We start from the raw sequence: 23,277 nt of genomic DNA on the forward strand, positions 1-23,277 counted from the left end.
TTGTGTGATTGCTGGGGCTTCCAGTGTATAAATGGAATGTCTGAAGAAGAATCTAGTTGTAGAGAACTCTGGAATCCTAACTAATATTTGTGTGTGTGTGTTTCTACGTTCTTGAAGCTAAATAAAACTAACGCTGGCAAAAATGATGATAAAAAAGGCAACAAGGGAAGCAGCAAAAGTGACACTGCTACCGAGAGCAGCAAGATGGCCGTTGTATTCTCCTTGAAAAATGAAGTTGGTGGATTGGTCAAAGCACTGAAACTCTTTCAGGTGAATGTAAAATATCATTATCTAACTTTAAAGCCGTCTGTGTGCCGGGTTACAAACTTGTCATCTGCTATGAAATATTACTGAACCATTTCTGGGTAATGTGTTGCAAATTTCAAAGAAACCAAGCTTCATGAGGCTTTACAAGACAAGTTGGTCTGTCAAACAAAGAAATAAGCAGATTCGTGGAAACCGTGTTTTATTAATTCATCGTCAGCCTATTAGTAATTCTGCACACTGTTGCCAGGTGAGGAAGTTGGTAATTAAAAAGTGTGAGCCTCACACCTGGAAATGCAAACACAAAAGCGGTCAAAGAGGGTATCTTTAAACATCAAGAGCCTGCAGCCTGATTTGATTTGTTCATATTTGAATCGTGCACATGTCCTAGAGCACATTTATTGCATAAAATGAGATATATTAGTATAGGTACTCGATATTCCCCGAAGCCCCATTGTTTCAAGAACTTAATGTGTCTTTTGTAAAGATGAGTCATTCTCCTTATATATGAGCTAGGGCTAGCTCTCTTTTTATCTTGTAGAAATGTAGTAGCCTTTTCCTAAGCCCAGGTGGGTGGTTTGTAACCTCAAGAAAGAGCCCCGTTGAGGGGGAGGTTATAAAAGGCCAGGAAAACTGTTGCCTTTTTGCCAGGGCACACCTGATGGCTCCCCTACCCTTCAGCAAGCACCTCCTTTGCCAGTGCATTTTGTTTGGGGGCACGGGCTGTGATTAGAGCTGTAGGATAGGGAGCCTAGCTCTGCATGGTGCCTTGGGCTGCTGGTGCAGTGGAAAGAGGGTTGGAACTGCAGTCAGAGGATTCAGACCTGTGTTCTCCTGGCTTGGCTAATCATAGCTGCTTCCTAGGTTCAACTGCTTCATTTGTAAAATAGCAGTAATAATTCCCACCTAACAGGGTTGTTGTGATGAAATAATATGAGTGGAAGTGCTTTGTAAAGTGTACAGATATGAGGCATTATTGTGATGCCTCTCTGATGACCATAGAGGGGGAATTAGCAGCCTGTTTTTGCAAATATTTCCTTGTTCTCTTTTGACCTTGAAGAAAGGATCAGGCACCATAAAGAGTGGTAATGGAAATCTGGGGAAATATTTTACGCATAATTATATCATCCAGCATTGTCTCCATACAGTTCCCAAAGGCAGGGCAATTCAATTAGACAGCTGGGTGCAGTGGAAAAAATCCCTGGAGAAGGAGTGAGCAGCCATGAGTTTTCACTCGGCCATCAGCTAGTCATGGGGTCTTAGTTACATCACTTAACCCATCTGGACCTCAGTTTCCTTGTCTAAAAATATCCACTTTGCTTCAACCAAAGGACATTAAGAGCCCAAAGTGACACAGTGTGTGAGAAGACTCTTGAACTTTGAACCTAATGTTAGTCTTACCTTTATTATCTGCCGATTTAGAAAATATGGCATTATTGCAAAAGTTATTAAAAACAGAAATAGAGCATTTAGTGTCCTGGTCAAAAGACTAGTTTCTTTATACAGAGAAGGATGCCATCAGATTTTATCTTAGTCTGGTACCGGAAACTACCTATCTGCTGCTGTGCTGAAAATTCTGAGGTCATCCAGGATTGTATGTGGAATTGTGCTGATAATCAGAGTGTTATCATGGAGTGATGGGGAGGGATCTGCTTATTTGGGGGTGGGTTAGGGTGGAGAGGAGAACTTAGTCTTCAGTTAACTCAGGACAAAGGAAGACTATATCACTGGGAAAATTTAAACCTGAGGTTTAAGTATTAAATTGCTGCCCTTCTAGGAACACCTTATTGTAAGAGCTTTTACCCATGAAATCCATCATGATAGTTGCAGCAACATATCCTTGGATGAAGCTAGCCTGGAGGTTGCTGAAAGAGACCAGTTACTAAGTGGTTCCATTAAGGATTCTTCTTCTTTTTTTTGCCTGCAGAGATCCTTTCTTAGCCACTTTTCTTGCTTCCTTTTTTTTTGTTCCCCTACAATGGGGCCACGCCTTGGCCAGTGGTTCCCAAACTTCAGTCATTTTCATATCACCTTCCCAGTTTCTGCCTCATTTGCCTGCTATTCATACTATTAATTATTTTTTCCAAGATTTTAAGCTTTATTTCAAAAAGAGATGTTATACTACCAGAAAATCAGCAGTTTGAGTTTTAGGTTTTTTTGGAAAATATATAAAAATAAATAAATAAATCTGGGGATTATATGACAATAAACTAATTTCCTCCCAAACAATCATGCATACCACCAGTGGGATGTGGATTGATCTGGGAAATGATAAGGTTCATAATTATCACACATTTTATAGGGCCCTTTATATATCTTAATGTCCTCCCCTTGTTAAAAATGAGACAGGAAATCCTACACACAGTTAGTATTCTTATTAATAGAGACAATGGTTGGAAAACATTTCCATGTTTCAGTCAAGCAAATGGTGAGAAGGTTGTCTTTTCCTCTTTTGTGGGCACTTGGTACCTTTTTGCTTACGAGTTGGACAAGAGCAGCCCATGGCATCCGTTTTATTGTGCCCTGAAGGTGATTAAGAGATGTTGCTTATATTTCCACAGGAAAAACATGTCAACATGGTTCATATTGAGTCCAGGAAATCCCGGCGAAGAAGTTCGGAAGTTGAAATCTTTGTGGACTGTGAGTGTGGCAAAACGGAATTCAATGAGCTCATTCAGTCACTGAAATTTCAAACCACGATTGTGACGCTGAATCCGCCAGAGAACATTTGGACAGAGGAAGAAGGCAAGGCCAGTTTTTGCTTGTCGGGTGATTTTGCAAATCTGACAAATGTTGCAAAGGGGAAAATACAATCTGTGAGCTAATATTTTGAACCTGCACTGTGTTTCCAGCAGAGCTAGAGGATGTGCCCTGGTTTCCCCGGAAGATCTCTGAGTTAGACAAATGTTCTCACAGAGTTCTCATGTATGGTTCTGAGCTGGATGCCGATCACCCAGTAAGTGTGCAGTAAAATCCATTCCACATGTGCTCTTCCAGCTCTGCCCGTCTGCCAGGCAGTGTGCCATCTTCTGTGCTGTAATGCTGTATTATAGAGCAATTTATTATTTATTCCCCATAACTGAGAGTAGACTTTAAAATGATAGTTTCTCTGTACATAGGCGTTGGCTGGAAGCAGGTTAGAAGGATGGCATTTCCACCTAGCGTTTATTTTTAAAAGGGTTGGAGAGAGGAGGAGGGTATAAACCTTGGAGAATATTTCTGTAGAATTAGCCTGAAATATACTTGAAGATGGTGACCCTTGGAAAAACAATGAACTGAAATTGACCACCTCGTTGGGAAACTGGGAAGGACTGTAGGCATTAAGGGGCTCAGTGAGAGAGTAAAATTCTCCTTGCTATTTTCCTTGATTGGAGGTAGTAAGGGTAGAGTAATGTGGTGGACTTCAGTCTCAGTGGAAAGGCAGAGGGTGATAGAATAAGACCATAATGGAAGATGCCTCTCTTTCCCCATCTACCCTGAATCTATTTATCGCCATCTCTCCTCTACTCCAATAAAAATGACCACCTTTAAAGAAATATGATATGTAGTAAGCATTTCCCATTATTCCCTCTCTCCCCCTTTACATCAGTTTTTATTTAATACAAGAGGCCTGGAGCCTCTTTATGGTTGGAATGAAGTACAGTTAATAGTCTGGGAGAAGCAATCAATATACTCATTTGTTACAAGCAACTTTTTCCCCCGGTGCCCCTTCTCTAAAAATGAGCATATTAAAGGGTGAAACCCAAGCAGATTGGTCATGCTTATAGGAGACTTTGTGGTCTGAGGGTAATGGTTTTCAGATATTCATTTTATTTAAATGGAAGATATCTGGAAATCTGATAGTGAGACTGTAGGCAGTGGTTCTCTAAGTGTGGTCCTGGGACCAACCACATCAGTATCACCTGGGAGCTGGTTTGAACAAGCCCACACTTCAGTTTGAGAACCATTGCTTTAAAGGAAACTGACAACTTCAGCAAGAGGGAATTTCTCAGTCGAACCAGTCTTTTGGCAAAAATACACATTCAAACCAATTCATAGCATACCATTCAAACAAATGGTCAGAAAAACCTAATTCAATTTCATGATTTTCAAAAAGCTGAATTCGCTCAAAGACACAGTGTGTTATATTGCCAGCATAATTCCCAGCAGTTCACATGTAAGCTCCTGAACTTTAGAAAAATACTCAGAAGTGTTTTTAATAATCGTCCATTTGTTTCTCTTCCCCTTCTCCACCTCAGAGGAGTCAGAATTAGCACAGAAGCCTGATTTAAGAGCTTAGCAGTAACAGGACTGCCCAGACACCAGCTGTTAATTTGCAGGATGACCTTGGGCAAGTTCCTTTACTTCTGCAACTCAAATTCTTTATGTAAAAAGTGGAAATAAAATGCTTATTGAGCTCAAAGGGGGTGTTTGAAAAGCCTAGTTAATAAAACAACTGGAAAGCATTTTGGCAAGAGTGAATGCTTAATTCCAGGAAAGGAAATGCTGTATTAAATCATCCTGATCAATGCCTGGACAGTAAAGGATTTTTTGCTAACCTCTTATTTCCAAATGCTCCCCTTAGTCTAGTTTGGAAATTACTCAGCCTGGAGAAGGGGGTCAGAACAACCACAGGAACCACTGACCTTGCTGTGAAAAAATTTATTCTAATACCCAGCATAAATTTTCCTGGGCTTAATTTTGTTCCATTACTCCTAATTACACCCACCTTATGATACCTTCTCTTATTTTCTATGCAGCCATTTGAAATAATTGCAAGTACTTAGCAATCTCCTACCTCACTCATCATTTTTTTTTACCGTATATATTTCTTTTATAAGCACACCAAATATTCATTATGCACAATTTGATATTGGTAAGTTGGTGGTTTTTTATAAGTTATTATTTGATGAAGATAGAAAAAAGTTTCTAAGGAATTTTTGTGCTTGGGAATAATTCCAGTCCTAAGGCAGGGATTATTACATTAGGATGGCACTCTTGTGCTGAGATGGCTCAGAAGGGGCTTGGAATGTGTCAGGCTGCTGAGGCTCCCTAGAAAGGGTTAAATATGTAGGTCCATCCATCTTAAACTTTAATGGACAAACAGATCACGCGGAGGATCTTTGCAAAATGCAGATGGGTGCACCTGAGATTCTGCATTTCTAGTGAGCTCCCAGTTGAGGCTTACAGTGGAGATCTGCGGACCACACTTTGAGTAGCAAGGATCTACACTGAGAGGGTCTTTCAAAGTGTGATTCAACGTCCCTGCATAAGGTGCTTATTAAAAATGCAATATGTTGAGGCTCATCTGAAGCCTACTGAATGAGAACTTCCAGGGACGGACCCTGGAATCTGCATTTAAACAGATTTGCCGGAGATTCTGATGAACTCTAAAGTTTGAGAACTAATGTCCTAACTCAGTGATTTTCGGCCCTAGCTTTCCATTCAAATAATCTCTGGAGAACTAAAAAATTTCCTATGCCAGGGTCTCACCTCAGAGTGCTTAAATCAGAACCTCTGGGAATGTGTCCAGGTTTGGAGTGTTATTTAAAGCTCCGCAAATGATTCCAGTATTCCCCCAGGTTGACTTTTTGGGATAGCCAACGTACATTCAGCTGAGCACTTTTGGGTGCCAGCTGGGTCTTGATTTAAATCAAGTTCCTCTTGATTTAAATTGAGAGAGGAAGGGTGGTGTGCAGCAGATACTCTCTGGGTGCTAGTGTTGCCAGATTTAGCAAATAAAAATATACGATGCCTAGTTAAATTTGCATTTCACATAAACAACAAATTTTTTTTTGTATAAGTATGCCCCAAATATTGCATGGGTGTTCTCTATTTTTATCTGGTAACCTTATCACTGGCATCAATTTAGAATGGCTGGCCAAGGAATGCTGTGTCTCTGTAATCGCTAGTGTAGCTAGCATCCCTGCCTTGTTTTGCCAGTCCACAGTTCAATGCTGGAAGCTCTGGTTCACCCATAACACTTGTGTAATCACCGCCACACTAGGCTGATGAGGCGTGATGAGTAAATCACTCTCTTTCATGCCTGGAAAGGGTGCAGGTGTTTGCCAAGGAGAGATACTCGAGATTCTCTGGGAAGCCCAGCAGATTACGGTGCTGTTACCATGGTGTCCGGTTTGGCAGGAACCAGGGAACAGATGCTGAGCTTTTCACATAACTCTTTTCCTTTTGTCACGGGCTGTTTTCTTTTTGAGTAATCAAGGTGCTTGGAATTCTTGTTTACCACCACCAGGTTGCTTGGTGTGACTAGTGAGTGTTGAAATTCATACTTTCTAGCGACCATGTCTACCCTCTATGGCATAAGACCTTTTCTTAGCTCACATACCCATTTGTAAAGGTGGTCACACATTTTGTAACTATGGTCACGAATTTTGCATATACACATTTGAAGGCTCCGCAAGCCTGCCTATGAACTCCTGTTTAAAAACTCCCAATTTGTAGCAGAAGAAAGAAAGTTCTAGCTTTAAGGGCGGGGGTACTTCACTTCTGCAGGGCCTTTGGGTGACCTCAGGGCACTCGCTCTCTCCCTCTGTTAGTGACCTTTTGTCTTTCCTGAGAGAAAGGCTGTTGGCAATGGACGTTCTTTGTTTCTGTTCAGCATACGGTCCTGTGAAGATTTCTGACCTCAAGGCCAGTTCTCCTTCAGCTGGAAGAGAGAACAGAACGAGTTTCTCTGCGTTGAGGTTCCTCTTGAGCAGCCCCCTTGCATAAGTGTCTGAGTGGACACTGGGTGAGCAGAGGTAGTCCAGGCCTTTGTGGGCTTGTCCCAGTTCTCCTTCCAGAGCCCACGACCCCTGCAGCCTGTCTCCTTGCCTGGCCTCCCTTCTCAGACTGGTCAGCATGTCCTGGTTTCCCTTTGGGTTTTCAGGGTTGAGCAGGTAAGAAGTTAAATTGAAACAGCTCCTGCTGGGCTTCCAGCTGTCTGAACAAACAACCCTGCAAAGAACTGATTGTCTGAAACTACCTGAAGGAAAAGAAAATGGAAAGTCTGTTGACAAGAGGAGATGCTTGAGTAAACCAGGAAGTCCTCTTAGAAGGATTCCACTTGATGGGAGAATGGCAGACAGGATGTTTAATTTCCCAAGTGCATGATGATGGGTAAAATCTTGAACTTGGCTGAAGACTAGTCAGAGCTATAGGAACTCAGGGGAATGGAGCTAGCCTGCTGTCTTGTGTGGATCCCTTGTAATCGATTTTGCATTGTGTGGCTGTACTCATAACATACAGCAAAACCTCTTTATTCATCCTAATTTGGGGTGTTGATGATTATTCTGAATGATAGAATTTTAATACATGTGCACTTATTGGTAATTTACACAAAGCAATTAAATTTAGGTTCTTAGTGAAAAATCCATGTTAAAAGGACCTATTTTAATGAACAGATAAGATTAATTTGTAATTAAGATCAATTACATGTAAATGATACTTGAAAACCAAAGGATATTTGTCACAATATCAGTTTGCTTAACTAAGCCGTTCTGCCTACTTCATGGAAAGGTTAACTTTAGTCTGAATTCCCACACATCCCAAATTAAGACAGCCCCAATTTAATGAGGTTTTACTGTAAGTACAATTCGCTTCTGCCTGTGTCATCAAGGTGGTTATCCAAGGAAAAAAATTTACATTTGGACACTCAATAAACATCACAGTGATTTTTTTTTAGGTCTTCTGCAGCAAATTTTTTTGGCAGTCTGTTAAATAACTTAATCTCTTTTCTGTTTAAGGGATTTAAAGACAATGTCTATCGACAGAGAAGGAAGTATTTTGTGGATGTAGCCATGGGTTATAAATAGTAAGTACCTGTGTAACTCTTTCCTGTGACTTGTTGCTGGTGAGTTAGGAAAAACACATGCTGTGTTAAACAGACCTGTCTTCTCTTCACTTTAACTTTTGCAGAAAGTAGACATGAACCATTTTAAACACTCACCAGCTCTGTAGGCTTTAAATGCCAACACGGACATTTGACATCCGGGATATAATTGTAAAATAATGAGAGCTGTGGGCCACATACCAAGTGCTACGTTTTCACCATTGTACTCATAGTTCAGCTAAGGCAAGGAGCCATCTTTGTACACTCTTCAGGGCCTGGAAAACGTGTTTTCATTTTACTTTTTTTTTTTTTTTTTTTTTTTTTGCGGTACGTGGGCCTCCCACCGTCGCGGCCCCTCCCGCCGCGGAGCACAGGCTCCCGACGCGCAGGCTCAGTGGCCATGGCTCACGGGCCCAGCATCTACGCGGCATGTGGGATCTTCCCGGACCGGGGTAAGAACCCGCGCCCCCCGCACGGGTAGGCGGACTCCCAACCACTGCGCCACCAGGGAAGCCCTAATTTTACTTGTTTTTTTTTTTTACTTTCTTTTTTTTTTTTGGCGGTACGCGGGCCTCTCACTGTTGTGGCCTCTCCCGTTGCGGAGCACAGGCTCCGGATGCGCAGGCTCAGCGGCCATGGCTCACGGGCCCGGCTGCTCCGCGGCACGTGGGATCTTCCCAGACCGGGGCACGAACCCGTGTCCCCTGCATCGGCAGGCGGACTCTCAACCACTGTGCCACCAGGGAAGCCCCCTAATTTTACTTTTGACTTGACTTTTCAGTAACGCCCTTCCATGTCCAGCTTCCCCAGTGAAAGTAGAGGATTCAGCAAGAATGGTGAAAAGACTCATGTAAGCAGCCATAATAGAAATGTCTTTGCTTTACAGGAAAAGGGAAGCTTCCTATAAACTGGAGGGTTTATGGAAGAGTTTCATATCCAGTCTGGGATCAGTGTTGGGATGGAACTGGAGAGCCTCAGGACTGGGCTGAGGACTGTGCATAGTGCGTGGTGCTAAGTGGCAGTGACAGGAGGTTTGTGACCGGCAACAATGCAGTGGTCGTGACCGCAGGCCACACCTAGAAAGCTGGAATGGATGTTAGGCCTCTGTTTATTCTGCTCACACTAATAAAGCTTACAGACCATTGTAGCACAGTCACTGTCTTTCCTTTGGTATGTGATCACCTACATGAATCTTCTGATCAGAACAAAACGTAAATCCATACCTGGTAGGGAAGTGTCTTTCTTATTCTAGTTGAGACTAGTGAGAATCTTGACTGTCCTGTAGGGCAAGTTTGTCTTTGGTGAGAATTTAGGACATTACATGTGTTACAGCGGGTACCAGTGTTTGCTTTTTTTTTTTTTTTTAAAGGAATCTGACATATAGGTGCTTAAAGCAAAGTGAGAGGATTCCCAACCACACCTTTGATTGACAGTCATTTGCTCATTTCTAACCTCCTTTGATGCTTTGTTGCTCTTCTCTTCCTTCTCCCAGACATCCTTCATTCTTTCTCCACCATGCTTATTAGCATGAAAACCAAGATTCTTTGGGAGACGCTTTTCCACGTTTGTCTACTCCAGCCCCATCTCCATCTCCTCTGTTCCAAGCAGGCTCTCGACCCTCTTTAGACAACTGTGACTTTCTGCCCCCTCACAACATCAGCATGCTCATGGCTTGTCCTGGCCCGAGCCCAACCTCATGCCCCCTTTTTACCCTCAGCACCATCACTCACTAGATCCATCTCCCAGTGTTTCCCAGGCAAATGCCAAGAGAGGACTCTGATTGGCCACATTCACTTTTTCACATCAGGCCCTGATGAATGGAGCTTTAATACTAGTACCCCTTGGATCACAGATCCTCCCTGTGGAATCAGGTCATATCTGCATAGATGAGTGTAGGCAGGACAGGCCTTTGGGGCATGACCTGCCTAGGACTTGGTAAAAGCTCAGTTCTTGGCAGAGACTTTCTCTTTAGATAAAACAGATAGATAAAAATGTATTTTGTACATAGATGCTGTATGTAATGTATTATATATATAAGAACAAAATATGTATGTATGTACATAAAAGATTTTGTTAGCATGGTGACCAAGGGACTACCTCAAATATTAGTTATTTCTTCTTACTAGAGCCAAGAAACTGGACAAGGACAAGCTGATAATGTGGTGGCACTAATAAAACTGGTATGTGAGTCAACCAGTTTCAAGGAACATTGATAATGGGGGGGTCTTACGGTTTTAAAGAAAACATACTTATGTGGAGAGGAGAGGAAAAGAGCATATAGTTAAAACAATGGAGGGTGAGGCCCTCAGAGTGTTAACAAGAGTTTGCATTTGCCATTTTCCCTTAGCTAAAGCGTGAAATTGAGGTGTGGTGTCTATGGAAGACAAGTAAGAACTGGAGGTTGGACGTGGTGGAGGTTTTATACAAAGGAGGGCTGCATGCAGGTAGAGCATTCCAGGATCTGGTCCCGGTTTGGAGGTGCCTGACTCTTAGTTCAGGAGGCTGAGGTAGGCAGGGCACCACCAATTCGTCATTACACAGGGAGAAACCACTCTCACAGCATGCACAAAACTCCCCCTGTCATGACCCCAGAGAGGCCAAATTACACTATTCGGTGGATACAGAGTCAAAGCAAAGGGTGTTTAGCTAAGGGAGTTTGGAATCCAGGGACATTAACCCTCTCCCCTGGACAATGCTGGCTACGTAGAGTAACAAAGTGATTAAAACCTAGGGTTTTGGAGTCAGGCAATGTGGGGTTCAAGCTGTAGCTCCACTACTTCCTAGCTGGGTAAGCAGCCTCACTCTGCCTCTCAGGTCCTCCATCTGGGACGTATGTCAGGATCACGAAAGAGAATGCATATACTGTGTTGGGCACGGAGATGGCATATGATTTGTGATCATAAGTGCCTGTTACTGCTATTACATCCTCCCTCTCCCTTTCCTCAGGCTGTCTTCAGTTTCCTGTTGATCTGGTTTATTCTTTAGCTATGTTAACGCCATTGTTTATGCTCCACCTTAGCAAATACTATAGCTCAAACGTCCGTAGAAGTAATCCTTGAAAGGAAACTCCTCCAGTTTCTCATTTAAAGGCTGCTCATATACTGATACTTTTCGTGCTGACCAACCTCGCTCTTTATGGAGAGATTTCATAGAAAGCGATCGTATTCCCATTTGTGTGTGCGGGAAGCTGCCAAGATACTGAGAACAGATCGCCCGTTGCCTTAGGTGTTTCTTGTATGTGGACAGTGTGAGGAAAGTGCCTGCCAGGAGTGGTTAATCCTGGAAAACACAAACCTAAGACTTGAGGAAAGTAGAGAGAAAAGGATCGTTCCTTAATGCCCCTCATGCCATCATTGCTGTGGCTTCTCTGAGTATGACCTTGAGAATGGATAAGGGCTAGCCATTGTGTGTGTGTGTGTGTGTGTGTGTGTGTGTGTGCATGTGCGCGCACATGCGCGTGCAAGTTCATGCAATAGTGCTGGTGGGGTGGGGCACAGGTGCTCACAAATCCCAAGTGGGTCTGAGCCATAGTCTCCAGTGTGCCATGCAGTAAGGAAGGTTTCCTTTTGGTTTAACAGAAAATAAAGATGCAATTTCTAATTGCAACACGTATTTTTCTAGTGCTGATGGCTTTCCGAGTGAGCAAAGGAAAAAGACGTCAATACAATAATTACTTAAAATAAGCTCATTTGTGTGGCTTCTGGCAGCATGCTGCGATCTGATTTTCCAAACCAAAGCTTGGAACCACACTGGCTTGAAGAGAAGATTATCTGAAATTGGGGTGGTCCTGAAAAATCCAGCATGTGCCGTCTCTGCAAATATAGTTTGGTAATACTAAAATTAGGGACTGTTTGGACATGGGGAGAATAACTCAATTCCCTGTTGGTAATTCGTTCAGGCTTATGGGCACTGAGAAGAAGTCCAATATATGGTGGTGTATTTGGTGGTGGTGTTGTAGCAATTGGCAGGATGGAGTCTGAGGTGTCAAAAGATCAAGAGAAGGAAAAGAAGAGAAATACAGAATAATGTATATTGAAACCACGGCCAAGAAGCCCTCTGGAGAATTCGTGTTGAATACTGTATTTTCTATGATAGTCTGGAGAGGATAAAGCAGGGGGAAAGAATCAACACAAGCAGAGAAAAATGAAAACAAATTCCACTCCATGATGGGACAACAGCAGGCTCAAAGTCTGTGTTACCATGAAACCTAAAGGGGAGAGGGAGTGGGGATGTTCAGCCTGCTGGGAACTGTTGACAGGTGCCACTCAGGGGAGTTTCTGATTGACAGCGTTGCCAAGAAACAGGATTGATTACCCAGAGGCCCGCAGACAGACCTGAGCTGCGGGGCCACGAGGGTCTGGAAGGCCTAACTGCCTGACCAGTAACAGCAGAGGAAACATTCATTAATGCAAATATCATTCTCCATAGCAGACCTGAGAAGGAAGGCTGTGGATGGGGAGGGCACTGTTTCTAAAATAATTGGTGAGACAACGGGCAGATCACACCCCGTCCTCCTCCACCCAAATAAAAGAAATCCTAGTATAAACAGAAAAAGAAGCCCCCCGTGATTAGACAGTGTGAAGGGCCTATAGATGTGCACTTCAGATGAAATGGAAGTGCTTGGGGGAGGGGGACAGATGGCATGAGGGGGAAGAGAAAATTATGACTGTGATAGTGTAGCTGTTAGGTTTGTCTGAAACCCTCCAGTTCTCTGCCATTGGCCCCTTCATATTTTAAGCCTGGTATTAGCTTTGCTACGTTTCTGTAGGTTTCACCATTGCTGTATTGTTGGGGAAGAAAACTCAGTAATATATATTTTTTCAACTGACTAGATATAAACACCTTTTTCTTTGGGAGCTACTGTAATGATTATTCCTCAACAATGGGCATGCATATTTAATTTAATTATATCTTTGGTAGGGGTAGCCGTAGTTATTTCAATCCATCTTACTGTCTTGGAAAGAGGCCCCGAGCTCTGACTTTAATTTTGCCACTCTTGTTTGCTTAAATTGAATACTACTGTGATTGTGTTTTGTTATGAATGTGTTTTCTTCTGGTTGAAATTGAGGTGGTATATGAATCTCATGTTCTTTTCATGGGGTTGCTTCCTCTTTGATTTATTATTTTGTTAGTCCATGGAATCTGAAATGTAAACAGGTAAATGCAAATATCAATGAGTAAGGTAAACAAGGGAGTTCCAACATATCAGAATTTGCTGAAAAGTTGAAAATGCAAATATCAATGAGTAAGGTAAACAAGGGAGTTCCAACATATAAGAATTTGCTGAAAAGTTGAAAATTTGCTGAAAAGTTGAAAAAAAAAGTTGAAAAATTCCCTAATTTGCCAAGAAAACTCATTTGATTTCAGATTGAGGGATCCAAGTGATTCCTTAACATCACTCAGCCTCAGTAAAATAGAGACAATAGTATCTCCTGTGTAAAATGGAGATAATAGTATCTCTTCTGCCTCTCTCCTGGGAGTGTTTTAAGGGTAAAATGAAATCAATGGAACATTGCTCTATGGTGTACTTTATTATTACCTTTATCAAAACAATAATGAAGGAATCTAGACCAAAAGCTTGGGGTTTACTCAGACCCCTGATCCACTTGGAGGGCTTTTGTTGCTTTCTCCAGTTTCTCTTTTGATCTGAGAGACAGTGTGTGGAGTGGTTAAGAGTGCAGAAATTGGAGCTGGACTGCCTGGGGTGAATTCCACCTTCACCACTTACCAGCTGAATGATGCCTGCAAATTATTTGTCTTCTGTGCCTCAGTTTCCTTATCTGTAAAGTGGGGATAACTCTACCACTGCTCTGTAGGATTGTTGTAAGGATTAAATGAACTAATATATCAACAGCACTTTGAACACTGCTCAGGAACTGCTGTATAAGTATTTGCTACTACTGTTACAATATTTTTCTCACTTCAAACCATCTCTCCTTTTTTTTTTTTTTTTTTTGTGGTACACGGGCCTCTCACTGTTGTGGCTTCTCCCGTTGCGGAGCACAGGCTCCGGATGCGCAGGCTCAGCGGCCATGGCTCACGGGCCTAGCGGCTCCGCGGCATGTGGGATCTTCCCGGACCGGGACATGAACCCGTGTCCCCTGCATCGGCAGGCAGACTCTTAACCACTGCGCCACCAGGGAAGCCCCTCCATCTCTCCTTTTTGTCTATCCTCATGCACCAGATCTTTTTATTACCCTTTGGTGAATACCCTTCTTCACTCCCCTTGGCCAAGGCTTTCTTTAAGCCCTGACTTCCGTCTGATTTTTGTACTGTATCATTCATTGCTGTGTAACAAATGACCCCCAAATTGGGCGGCTTAAAACAACAAAGTTATTATCTCACAAAGTTTCTGAGGGTCAGGAATTAAAGAGCAGCTTGGCTGGGTGGTTCTGCATCAGGGTTTCTCATGAGGCTGGAGTCAAAGTGTTGACCAGGGAAGCAGTCATCTGAAGGCTGGACGGGGGCTGGAAGATCTGCTTCCAGTATGGTTATTCACATGGTTGTTGGCAGGAGGTCACAGTTTCTTGCCTGAGTGTCCTTAAGATATGGCAGCTGGCTTCCTCCAAATCAAGTGGTCCAAAAGAGAACAGGGCAGAATCTACCATGCTTTTTATAACCTAGCCTCAGAAGTGACTTACCATCACTCCTGATATACTCTGTTGGTTTCATAGCCCAACTCTGATACACTGCGGGAGGGGACTACGCACAGACATTGATACCAGGAGGTAGGGTTCATTGGGGACTGTCTTGGAGGATGGCTACCAAATACATTTAAATTGTGTTTAATTTTATTTCTTTAAGACCCTCCCTAACTGCTCTACCACAGTGGGTACTAATGCATTTTCTGCAGAACTAATTCTCATGAAAGCAGAGGTAGCATGGTGTAGCGGAACATGTGGCAGAATGTATAGGCTTTGGAGCTAAACAGAACTGGGTTTGAATTCCTGCTCCATCACTTACAAGCTCTGTGGCTGTGAGCACTGACCTAGTCTCTGGGTCTCAGTGCCCTCATCTTAAAATAGGCACAATATCTACCCTGTATGGTTGGGAGGATTATCAATGATTACAGGGCTGATTGGTACAAACTGGTGTTGAACCTGTGATAGATATGATTATTATTATCAAGTGTTAAGTAGCTGATGGTTCCTCGATTCCATGTAATCGTCTGTTAAGCTCACCTAAAATGAACAAAATACCTTAAGGAGTGAACGAGTTAGGGAATTTCAGGCTCCATGATGGACTGGGTTAACGGAGCTTTTAAAAAAATATGTGGTGTGTGTGTGTGTGTGTGTGTGTGTGTGTGTGTGTACACTACAGTTTCAGGTAACTCATGCACACAGCTTGCTTCTTCAGTCTGAAAAATTGACTCTCTCGAATGCCTTCGCAGGCCAGTGAGTCTCAGCTAAGGTTAAAGGGAGCAGATGGTGGCTGGGCTGTGTTGGACTCATTTCTGAATGGCTGATGGTGGTAGAAATGTTCACCAAAGCTGGACTTCTCAGCCGTCAGGCTCAGGCAGTTTTAGCTTCCTTTTGTTAAATTCCTGCCGCGTGCTGGACATTGTGTTTAACACGTTGCTTATGGTCTCTCATTAGCCTCACAATAAGCCTTTGAGATAGGTGCCATTACTGCTCTCATTTTGAAGATAAGGAAACTGAGGTTCAGAGACATTAAGAAACTTACTAAAGGTGACACAGCAGATTGTGTCACCTGCATAAACACCAGTTGTTGATGCTTTAATTTCTCTGAAATTGAGGAGTAAATTGAAGAGTAGAATGAAAGTAAATATTTTGTAGTTCTAGTTTTATTTCCCAGTGACCAGAATAGTTTCTGAATAAGATCACTTTCACGGGTACCTCTCTTATAGAATCTAAATGTCTTTCTTTGCTCAAGAAGGCACATCTTTTCTTTCCTTCTTCTCCTTTTTGGTCTGGAAGTGGCCATAGCACTTCCCTTTGACATAGGTGGCATCATACACAGGTTGACTGTAACAGTGACAGAACGAAGGGACTTGGCATTTTAAAAAGTCATTCTTCTCTTTACAGAATTCAGCATATTTGAAATGCACATTTCTTGTGTGTACTTAATACACTTCAGACTCTATGGAGACTGTCTGACTTCAAGGCTGCGCTGTCTCTCCGAGGCGCCCAGTACAGGCGCCCAGGACATCTGCCTGGCCCTGGTGTGTTAGAGCCACGTCCTCGCCCTGCACAGTGACTTTGTTCTGCTCTCTCAGGCCCTGTGCTCATCTCCTCCCAACCGAAGCCTGACCCTCGTGGGATATATATCGGCTGGAAATAAACACAGCTGGGCTGAGGCTTGAAAAACAATTGCCAGGGATTTGTCCCTCTCTGGCTTTTTCTAGTTGCTAGCCTATTTATTTCTTGATTTTTTGATTTACAAAATTGCACCCTTTGTGATTCATTTGCTTGGAGTGTAAGTACACAGCTAAACAGAGGCTCTAAAACAAAATAGCCCCAAATGGGGACTAGCATATTTGAAAAGTGCAATCACCCAGCCCAGCAGGCTCATTCAATTTGGGCGAGCTTGTGAATTTTCTACTCAGCCCCATCGGGGAGAGAGAGAGAAAATTCTCTCATTCAACATGGAATAGTGATGATTCTAACCTCCTCTCCGCATCAAAGCAGAGAGGGGCATTTTCTTACCACCTTCTTTCCTCCCACCCACAGCCCCAAATACCACGTGTTGTCAAGTGAAACCTTCTGGGGCTAAGATTCAGTAATATGCGGTGCATTCTAAGATGTTGAATAGATACATAATTGTGGAATGGATTTGCCTTGGAATAAACATATTGGGCTTCCAAGCCAACATCAGGAGGTCTCCTCAGTTTTCCCTTCACTAGGTGGCTCAGCAGGAGTCAGCCATAGGTTTGTACAGAAAAGGAAGGAAATGGATGATAGAGGCAAAGGCTCCAGACAGATACGGGGTAGAGCTGTTTGCTGCCCCTCCTCTTACCTCTGGATGCCCAATGCTGTGCATACTGGGGTTTCCCTGCTCATAGGTAGCTGTGATGATTTAGTTTACGTGTGAGCTGGAGGATTACTGATGCTGAGTTTTTCCTAGGAGGCATTTGCAATTATTGCAAATTGCAGAAAAATAACTGGGGTGGCTCCACCTCTCCACCTCTCCACCTTTCCAGAAATTTCAGTTGACCGTAGCATTTCTCATTTCATACAAGAAGAGGCATGGTTTATGGATCCTGCTTGGTTTTAGAACGTAGCTTAGAGGAATACATTACTAACAGGGCTCGTGAGTGCCACATTACCGATTTTTAGACAGACAAATCTTAATTGGAAACATAAATAGAAGGTAGAGGAAGAATGAAAGGGAAAAGTTATGCTTCCTTAGTGGGAAAAGAACTTAACGGGGGTTGCAAGTTTTATCCTTAATAACATTTTCCTTATCAGTTTCATTGGCAGATGGTCACCTTGATGAATTGTAGGCTTTATCGTGATGGGGGACCAAGTTTTAATTTTTTCTCTTCTCTGCCCGTTTGAGAAGAGGCACCCGAGAAGGCAAATGTGTTTTCTCCCCGACTGAGCTAATTTTATCCCGTTCCATTATCCTCCATTGATTTGCTTTCCCAGCTTTTGAACAAAGCTGAGATGTATGAGGCTGTTGAGGTACTTTGTGAGTCCTGCATAAGCACCAATTGTTGATGCTTTAATTTCTTTGAAATGGAGCAATAAATTGCAAAGCAGAACAAACCCAAATATTCGTTGTGCTAGGGTCATTTCCCAGATGACTTGAATAGTTTCTGAGGAAGGTCACATGAGGGATTTCAGGAGTCCCTCTCTTGCAGAATCTAAATATTTTTTCTGCCCAAGAGGCAACACTTTTTTCTTTTGGTTTTCTTAAAAGAAAATCTGCATAGCTACTTCCATTTGACATAAGTGGTATTATACACAAGTTGAAAACAAGAGCAACAGAATTAAATGACATGGGTTTCTAGAAAGTTATTCTCTGTATAGAATTCTCTGCATATTTGAAATGCACAGTGCTTGTAAGTATTTAAAAGACGTCAGGCTTTATGGGAGAATCATTTTCATGCCAAATGTTTCTCTCTACCTGGAGTTTAACTCAATGGCTGAAAAGGAAGGGAGCCTGAGAGTCGCAAAGAAAGACAAAAGGGAAAATTGATTTGGAAAAGGTTTCTCCGTTCCATTTTGGGGGCTTGGTGGGTTTTTTAGATGTGCGTCAATGCCTCAGTAGGATGTTGTCTGATTATAGCACGGCTCCCACAGCTGTGGAAAACATTAACACAATACGGCTTACTGACAAGGACAGAAGTTGCACCAAATTCTAATGTCTTTCACGGAGAATGAGGTATGAGTATTTTTACTTTGAAATGATTTCCACAAACATGAAGGATTAAAATTACTTTCACAAGTAATGTCTCAGAGGTGAATGGATTTATACGGAAGAATGTGGTTTTTTATCTCCAGACCTATTCCCGACCCTGCAGGGAAGTGATGACATTTTTTTTTTTTTCGTTTCTATACACCTGGAGGAAGTGAACCAACTATATGGAGTACCTGTTAGGTACTAGGCATTGGCCCTGGCACTTGGCTGATGATATCTCATCTGATACTCTGTGTTGTGTGGTTGTCTTACTTCCCTCAGTTTCAAATGAGGAAACAGAGGCCAAACTCAATGCTAGGTACTCAAGACCTTGCTCTGAGGTGTGTTGGTTTAGAGTGGGGTCTCTAGAGCTAGGCTTCCTGAATCCAAGTACCTGCTATGCCACTTACTAGCTGTTTCATCTTGGATAGATGACTATGTCTATAAGCCTTAGTCTCAACCATAAACAGTCATTTAATTGCTGTATAAGGTGAGCATTATATGACAAAATCCATGTCATGTGCTATTATATTATTGTTATTGCTACAGTTAGATGGATGGATGAATGGATGCTATTATTAGGCCTGTGAACTGTAGGAAAACTGCATTCCCTCATCTGCTACCGAAAGAGGGAGGTCAGGGCCCAGTGGTCAGCAACATTTGGTCCCTGTTGATCAAGATGCAAGATACATGGGATTGAACTTGGAGTTCTTGGAGACCCTAGCCTGTGTCTCTTCATCCTAGTGGCCTGAGCTTGTTGGCTGCTCTTAACTTGTAGTTCTTTTCTGGATGGCGTTCCCCGAGTTCCCCTTGTATATGTTGAGCATGCACGTGTTGGTGAATGTTAGACCCACTGTTGCTGCTGTTCATATTTAATTTCATGGTAGTTTTGGCAGAAGAAAATCACTCCTCTAGAATGTGACAAGGGCTTTCTGCAAGGTGAGAAGATGGTGAGAAGCCCTATCCTGGGGTGCACAGGACAAATAAAAACAAATAATTTCCAGGAGTTAAATCTTCCCTCTCCCTGAGGCTCCCTAGGTGCGGTAGTTTATTTTCATTATGTCTCTTGTAAAGGCAGCACCAATATTAACAATGTGAACAAAACAAACTAACGTTTCTGTTTGCTACCATCTGAAAGTTCCTTAGGGCCCGTAGACTCATTTACGAAAATTCAGGTGTGCAAAACTCATTTGCAAAAGCAAATAAAATATGTGATCATAAATGCTCTTTACCTGACTAGCCTAGGGGACTTGCTGAAAATGAGTTTGTGCCTTTACGTTTTCTTTCTGGTGTAATTTAGCTGTCCCAGTCTGCCCAATCTCCTCATCAAATGAACCCCTTATCAAGCCACTTAATGTCAGATGACTTGAATGGTTTCAAATCTTGGTATAACTCAAGATCTGGTTTGTGAGTTTCCTTTTTGAAAAATAGCATTTAATCATCGTGCCTGTGGCTTTGAGAGTTCATTCATTAAGATATCTAGCCAAGGAAACATCTCTGTGTTTATTTATGTCCCTTTGGGTTTGCATAGACCGCTTTCTTTCCAGGTGAAAATTTTGGCTATAAGTGTGATGGGTGACAATACCTAGAAAACCTGAGTGAGAAAATTAGAAAAGAGAAACCCCTACCTGTAAAGTAAGCAGGACATAAGGTTAATCGGAAGTTACCAGAAAACTTCTTAAAATCTTAGTCTTTTAAGAGTTGCTTTTTCCATAGCAATTAAAATACATGAGGTAGGGATGAGGTAAGACAAATGCCTATCTGCCAGACTTCCTGATAAACAACTATACTTTTTTCTCAAACTTTAAGTGCGTGGCTTGTTTTGGTCTGATTGGTTGATTTACATATTCAACGAATATTATTTATTGAACACCTGTCTGTTCTAGGCTTAATTCTGCGGGGCAGGGATATGAAAATGAGCAAAGCAAACAAAAATCCCTGTCTTCAAGGAGTGTACATGGTAATGGGGGGATAGATTTAGCAGAAGAGTAATTTTAGATATTTTACTTGTTTTTTTCCCCTGAGTATTACTGATAGTATTTTATCATAAAGTTATTGAGTGTCCTCTGTGGTCTGAATTCTGAAGTGTAATTTTATCAAATTCGAGAGCCTTAGGCTTTTCTCACTGACTCTTAAAAATCAGTAGATAAGAATGGCATTTGCTTTCTGGTTAAACTTTAATGGAATTCATCCACTCTACTGAGGATTTTTTTTTCTGGCTTGTAGCAACATTTTTTTCCGGTCTCAGAGGCGTGAGCCATCATCTTGTGGGACACTTATTGACTACATGGCTCTACTCTGGCGACACCTGGCTGCAGATGATACTGGTTATGAAGGGGGTACCTGCCAGCATAGTACTAGGTGACATTACGTCACTGGCTGTGGGTAAGCGTCAGTACTCGGTACTGATTGAAATTTCTACACATTGGTGTGTCACCTCAGTTGTTAGAAGTATAACAAATGCTGGGTAATAATTAATAATAAAGTTTTGTGAATGATGAATGTTTCCTTTTTAAAATTACATTAGGTCAAAATCAAGATTATTTTTAGAATAATGTTGGAATAATGTCAGTCTCACTTTTCTGTATTCTTATGTGCTTTCTAGAATGAGGAGAGAGGGTGAATTATAGATAGCTCCCTGGAAATGATGCAGAATTCAGGGTATGCCCATTGAGGAGTGCAGCACACACATCTCATAGTTCGAGGAAGAACAGAGGCTTCCTGCCTTCATGTTCCAATAATCGTTCTCCAAAGGCTTTGTCCAAACCCTTAGAGGAGCCGCTAATTGCTAATGAGTTGCGAAGATGGTGGATTTTTACATATTTCCTGTTCTCATTTCCCTTCGGCACCCCCAGGTAGAAGTGTCAATCACAAGAGAAATGCCTAAGGTGGGGAAGGAGAGAAAAGATGAGGCGGAGATGAGAGGGACGGTTTATTCCAGGCAGATAAACAGGTCTTGAATAAGTGAGGCATCTCCAGCCCGGAGGAACATGTAATGAAATAAAATAGAAAATGAGTTCATTCCTAACTGTTTCTACGAGATTCACTGGTCCCCCCTCAACCAATTCTCAGTTTCCCTTCTGCTCTGTTTAGTCCTTGCCACTGAGGAAATCCAACTGTTTCCAAAGAACACAGTCTGCACTGTGATTCAGTCAGTCTTGCCATCTTGATGTAAATACTATCAACTTCAGCCTGTCTCATCTTCCTCCACTGAATAGGGGAATTGCTTCCCCGCACTGGAGTTCCTTTAAAGATAACACAAGCAGAGAAACTGCATCTCACATTAGGAATTCTAGCAGCAAGGACTCCAGGAGGTAGCCAGGCTGTACCACCATAATCAAAGGTTTTCCAATTCCCCAAATTAAAAAAAAATATGTATAAGAAAAGGAGCTTGCTGTTGGACCTGCTGGAGGAGAAGATCAAACAAATAATTAAAACAAAAGCATTATTGCTTATTCATCTGGCTGGAGAGAGAACTCCCATAATTTCAGCCCCAGTGGGGTTTATGTCCCTGGATTTCAGTGTAAAAATGTGTTTGTTAAACAGCATTGTTCTAACAAGCTCAGGACTTAACAGAGAGTAACTCTATCGGTACCTGCCCCCAGTTAGGTTTGTCTATGCACTTTCTACTTTCTCCTCTCTGCAGGGAATGCGCAGGTTTTTCAGAATCATCGCCCTGCCTCTAGGAAGAGTGGGATTTAACCTTACAGGCAGAAAGATGCCTCCCACAGTGTTCAGTATTTCCAGAGAAAGTTCTTAGTCATCTCTTAGTCACATATTGCACCGGGAAGCTTTTCCTATTGTCGAGCTAAATCCTGACAGTGAAGGTTTCAGCCCTTTTCCTTGTGCTGTCTTCACTGAGCAATGGTTCCCTGTCGTGTTTGTAAAGTCTTAGTTTGCCATTCTTTGGCAAGAGGGCAGAATCTGCGCTGAGTGGAAACTGCTGAAAGTCACATCTGTTTTTCTCCAGTAAATTAGGAATCTGTGAATAATAATTTCGGTGGGTGTTAAGAATTCTGGAAGCGCAACTAATTCCATATAAGTGGAGGAGATTCCCTAGAGATCTAATGATAATATTCACTTGTAATTAGTTTGTTGAGGAGTCTCATCTTGTTGGGGTTTATACCAACGTAAAATGGTTTTATTTTCCCTACTCACTGCTTTCCACTGTATTGTGTTGAATCCTACTTTCCTGCTGGGAAGCAAGTTCCTTAGCAACAACTAATTTCCTTTCATTTTCAATTATTAGTAGAGTCTCATTGGGGTATTTAAGACCTAGTCCCATTCATTTAAAAAAAGATTAATCTTAAATTTGATTCAAAGTGTATTGTCTTCCTCCTCCGTTCTTTGGAGTGTGTGTGTGTGTGTGTGTGTGTGTGTGTGTGTACGGTTCTGAGATACCTTTCCTTCTCTCTTCTAGGACCTAGTTCCTCTGGGGTTGGGAGCTGAGAGGAGGCTGAGGGCTTTTGGCAGGAGCGTGAGAATGTCCGGGGTGGGCAGGCCTCTGGCCACTCTCGCCCCGGTTGGGACAGGTTCTTTCTGGTGCGGTGTCTCTGTTGAAATGGTCTCTGCATGGTGTTGTGTGTAGTCTTCTTGGGGTAAGACCATTTCCTCCACTTCCACCCCTGCAGATAAGCTTCCTGTCCTCCCTTGGCCTTTCAGTGCTCACAGCATTATCCTTTTCTCCAGGTTGGCCACATCGTAACTTGGGTACCCCTCATGCACCTGGCCTTTAGTACTTCCTCGCCAGGGATGAGGGGAGCCCCTGGAGCATTCTTCTGTCTCCTGAGAACTGAGCAGACCTGGATGGGGTGGGGCCTCCCCATCTTCCTACCAGGCGC

At 42.5% G+C, this 23,277-nt stretch overlaps 1 protein-coding gene across 1 annotated transcript in view; it reads left to right on the top strand.

Moving 5' to 3' along the window:
* TPH2 (tryptophan hydroxylase 2) overlaps positions 1–23,277 on the top strand; it is a 101,297-nt gene that overhangs the window by 2,843 nt on the left and 75,177 nt on the right. Inside the window, exons 2-5 of the mRNA XM_089921046.1 lie at positions 118–270; positions 2,826–3,009; positions 3,120–3,220; positions 7,989–8,056. Of these exons, the coding sequence (XP_089777172.1) occupies positions 118–270; positions 2,826–3,009; positions 3,120–3,220; positions 7,989–8,056 (506 nt within the window). The remainder of the gene's footprint in view (positions 1–117; positions 271–2,825; positions 3,010–3,119; positions 3,221–7,988; positions 8,057–23,277) is intronic.

Source organism: Delphinapterus leucas, chromosome 11 (assembly GCF_059928025.1).
Source record: "Delphinapterus leucas isolate spDelLeu-1000000601 "Yukka" chromosome 11, BTC_Dleu_Yukka2, whole genome shotgun sequence".
Lineage (NCBI taxonomy): Eukaryota > Metazoa > Chordata > Mammalia > Artiodactyla > Monodontidae > Delphinapterus > Delphinapterus leucas.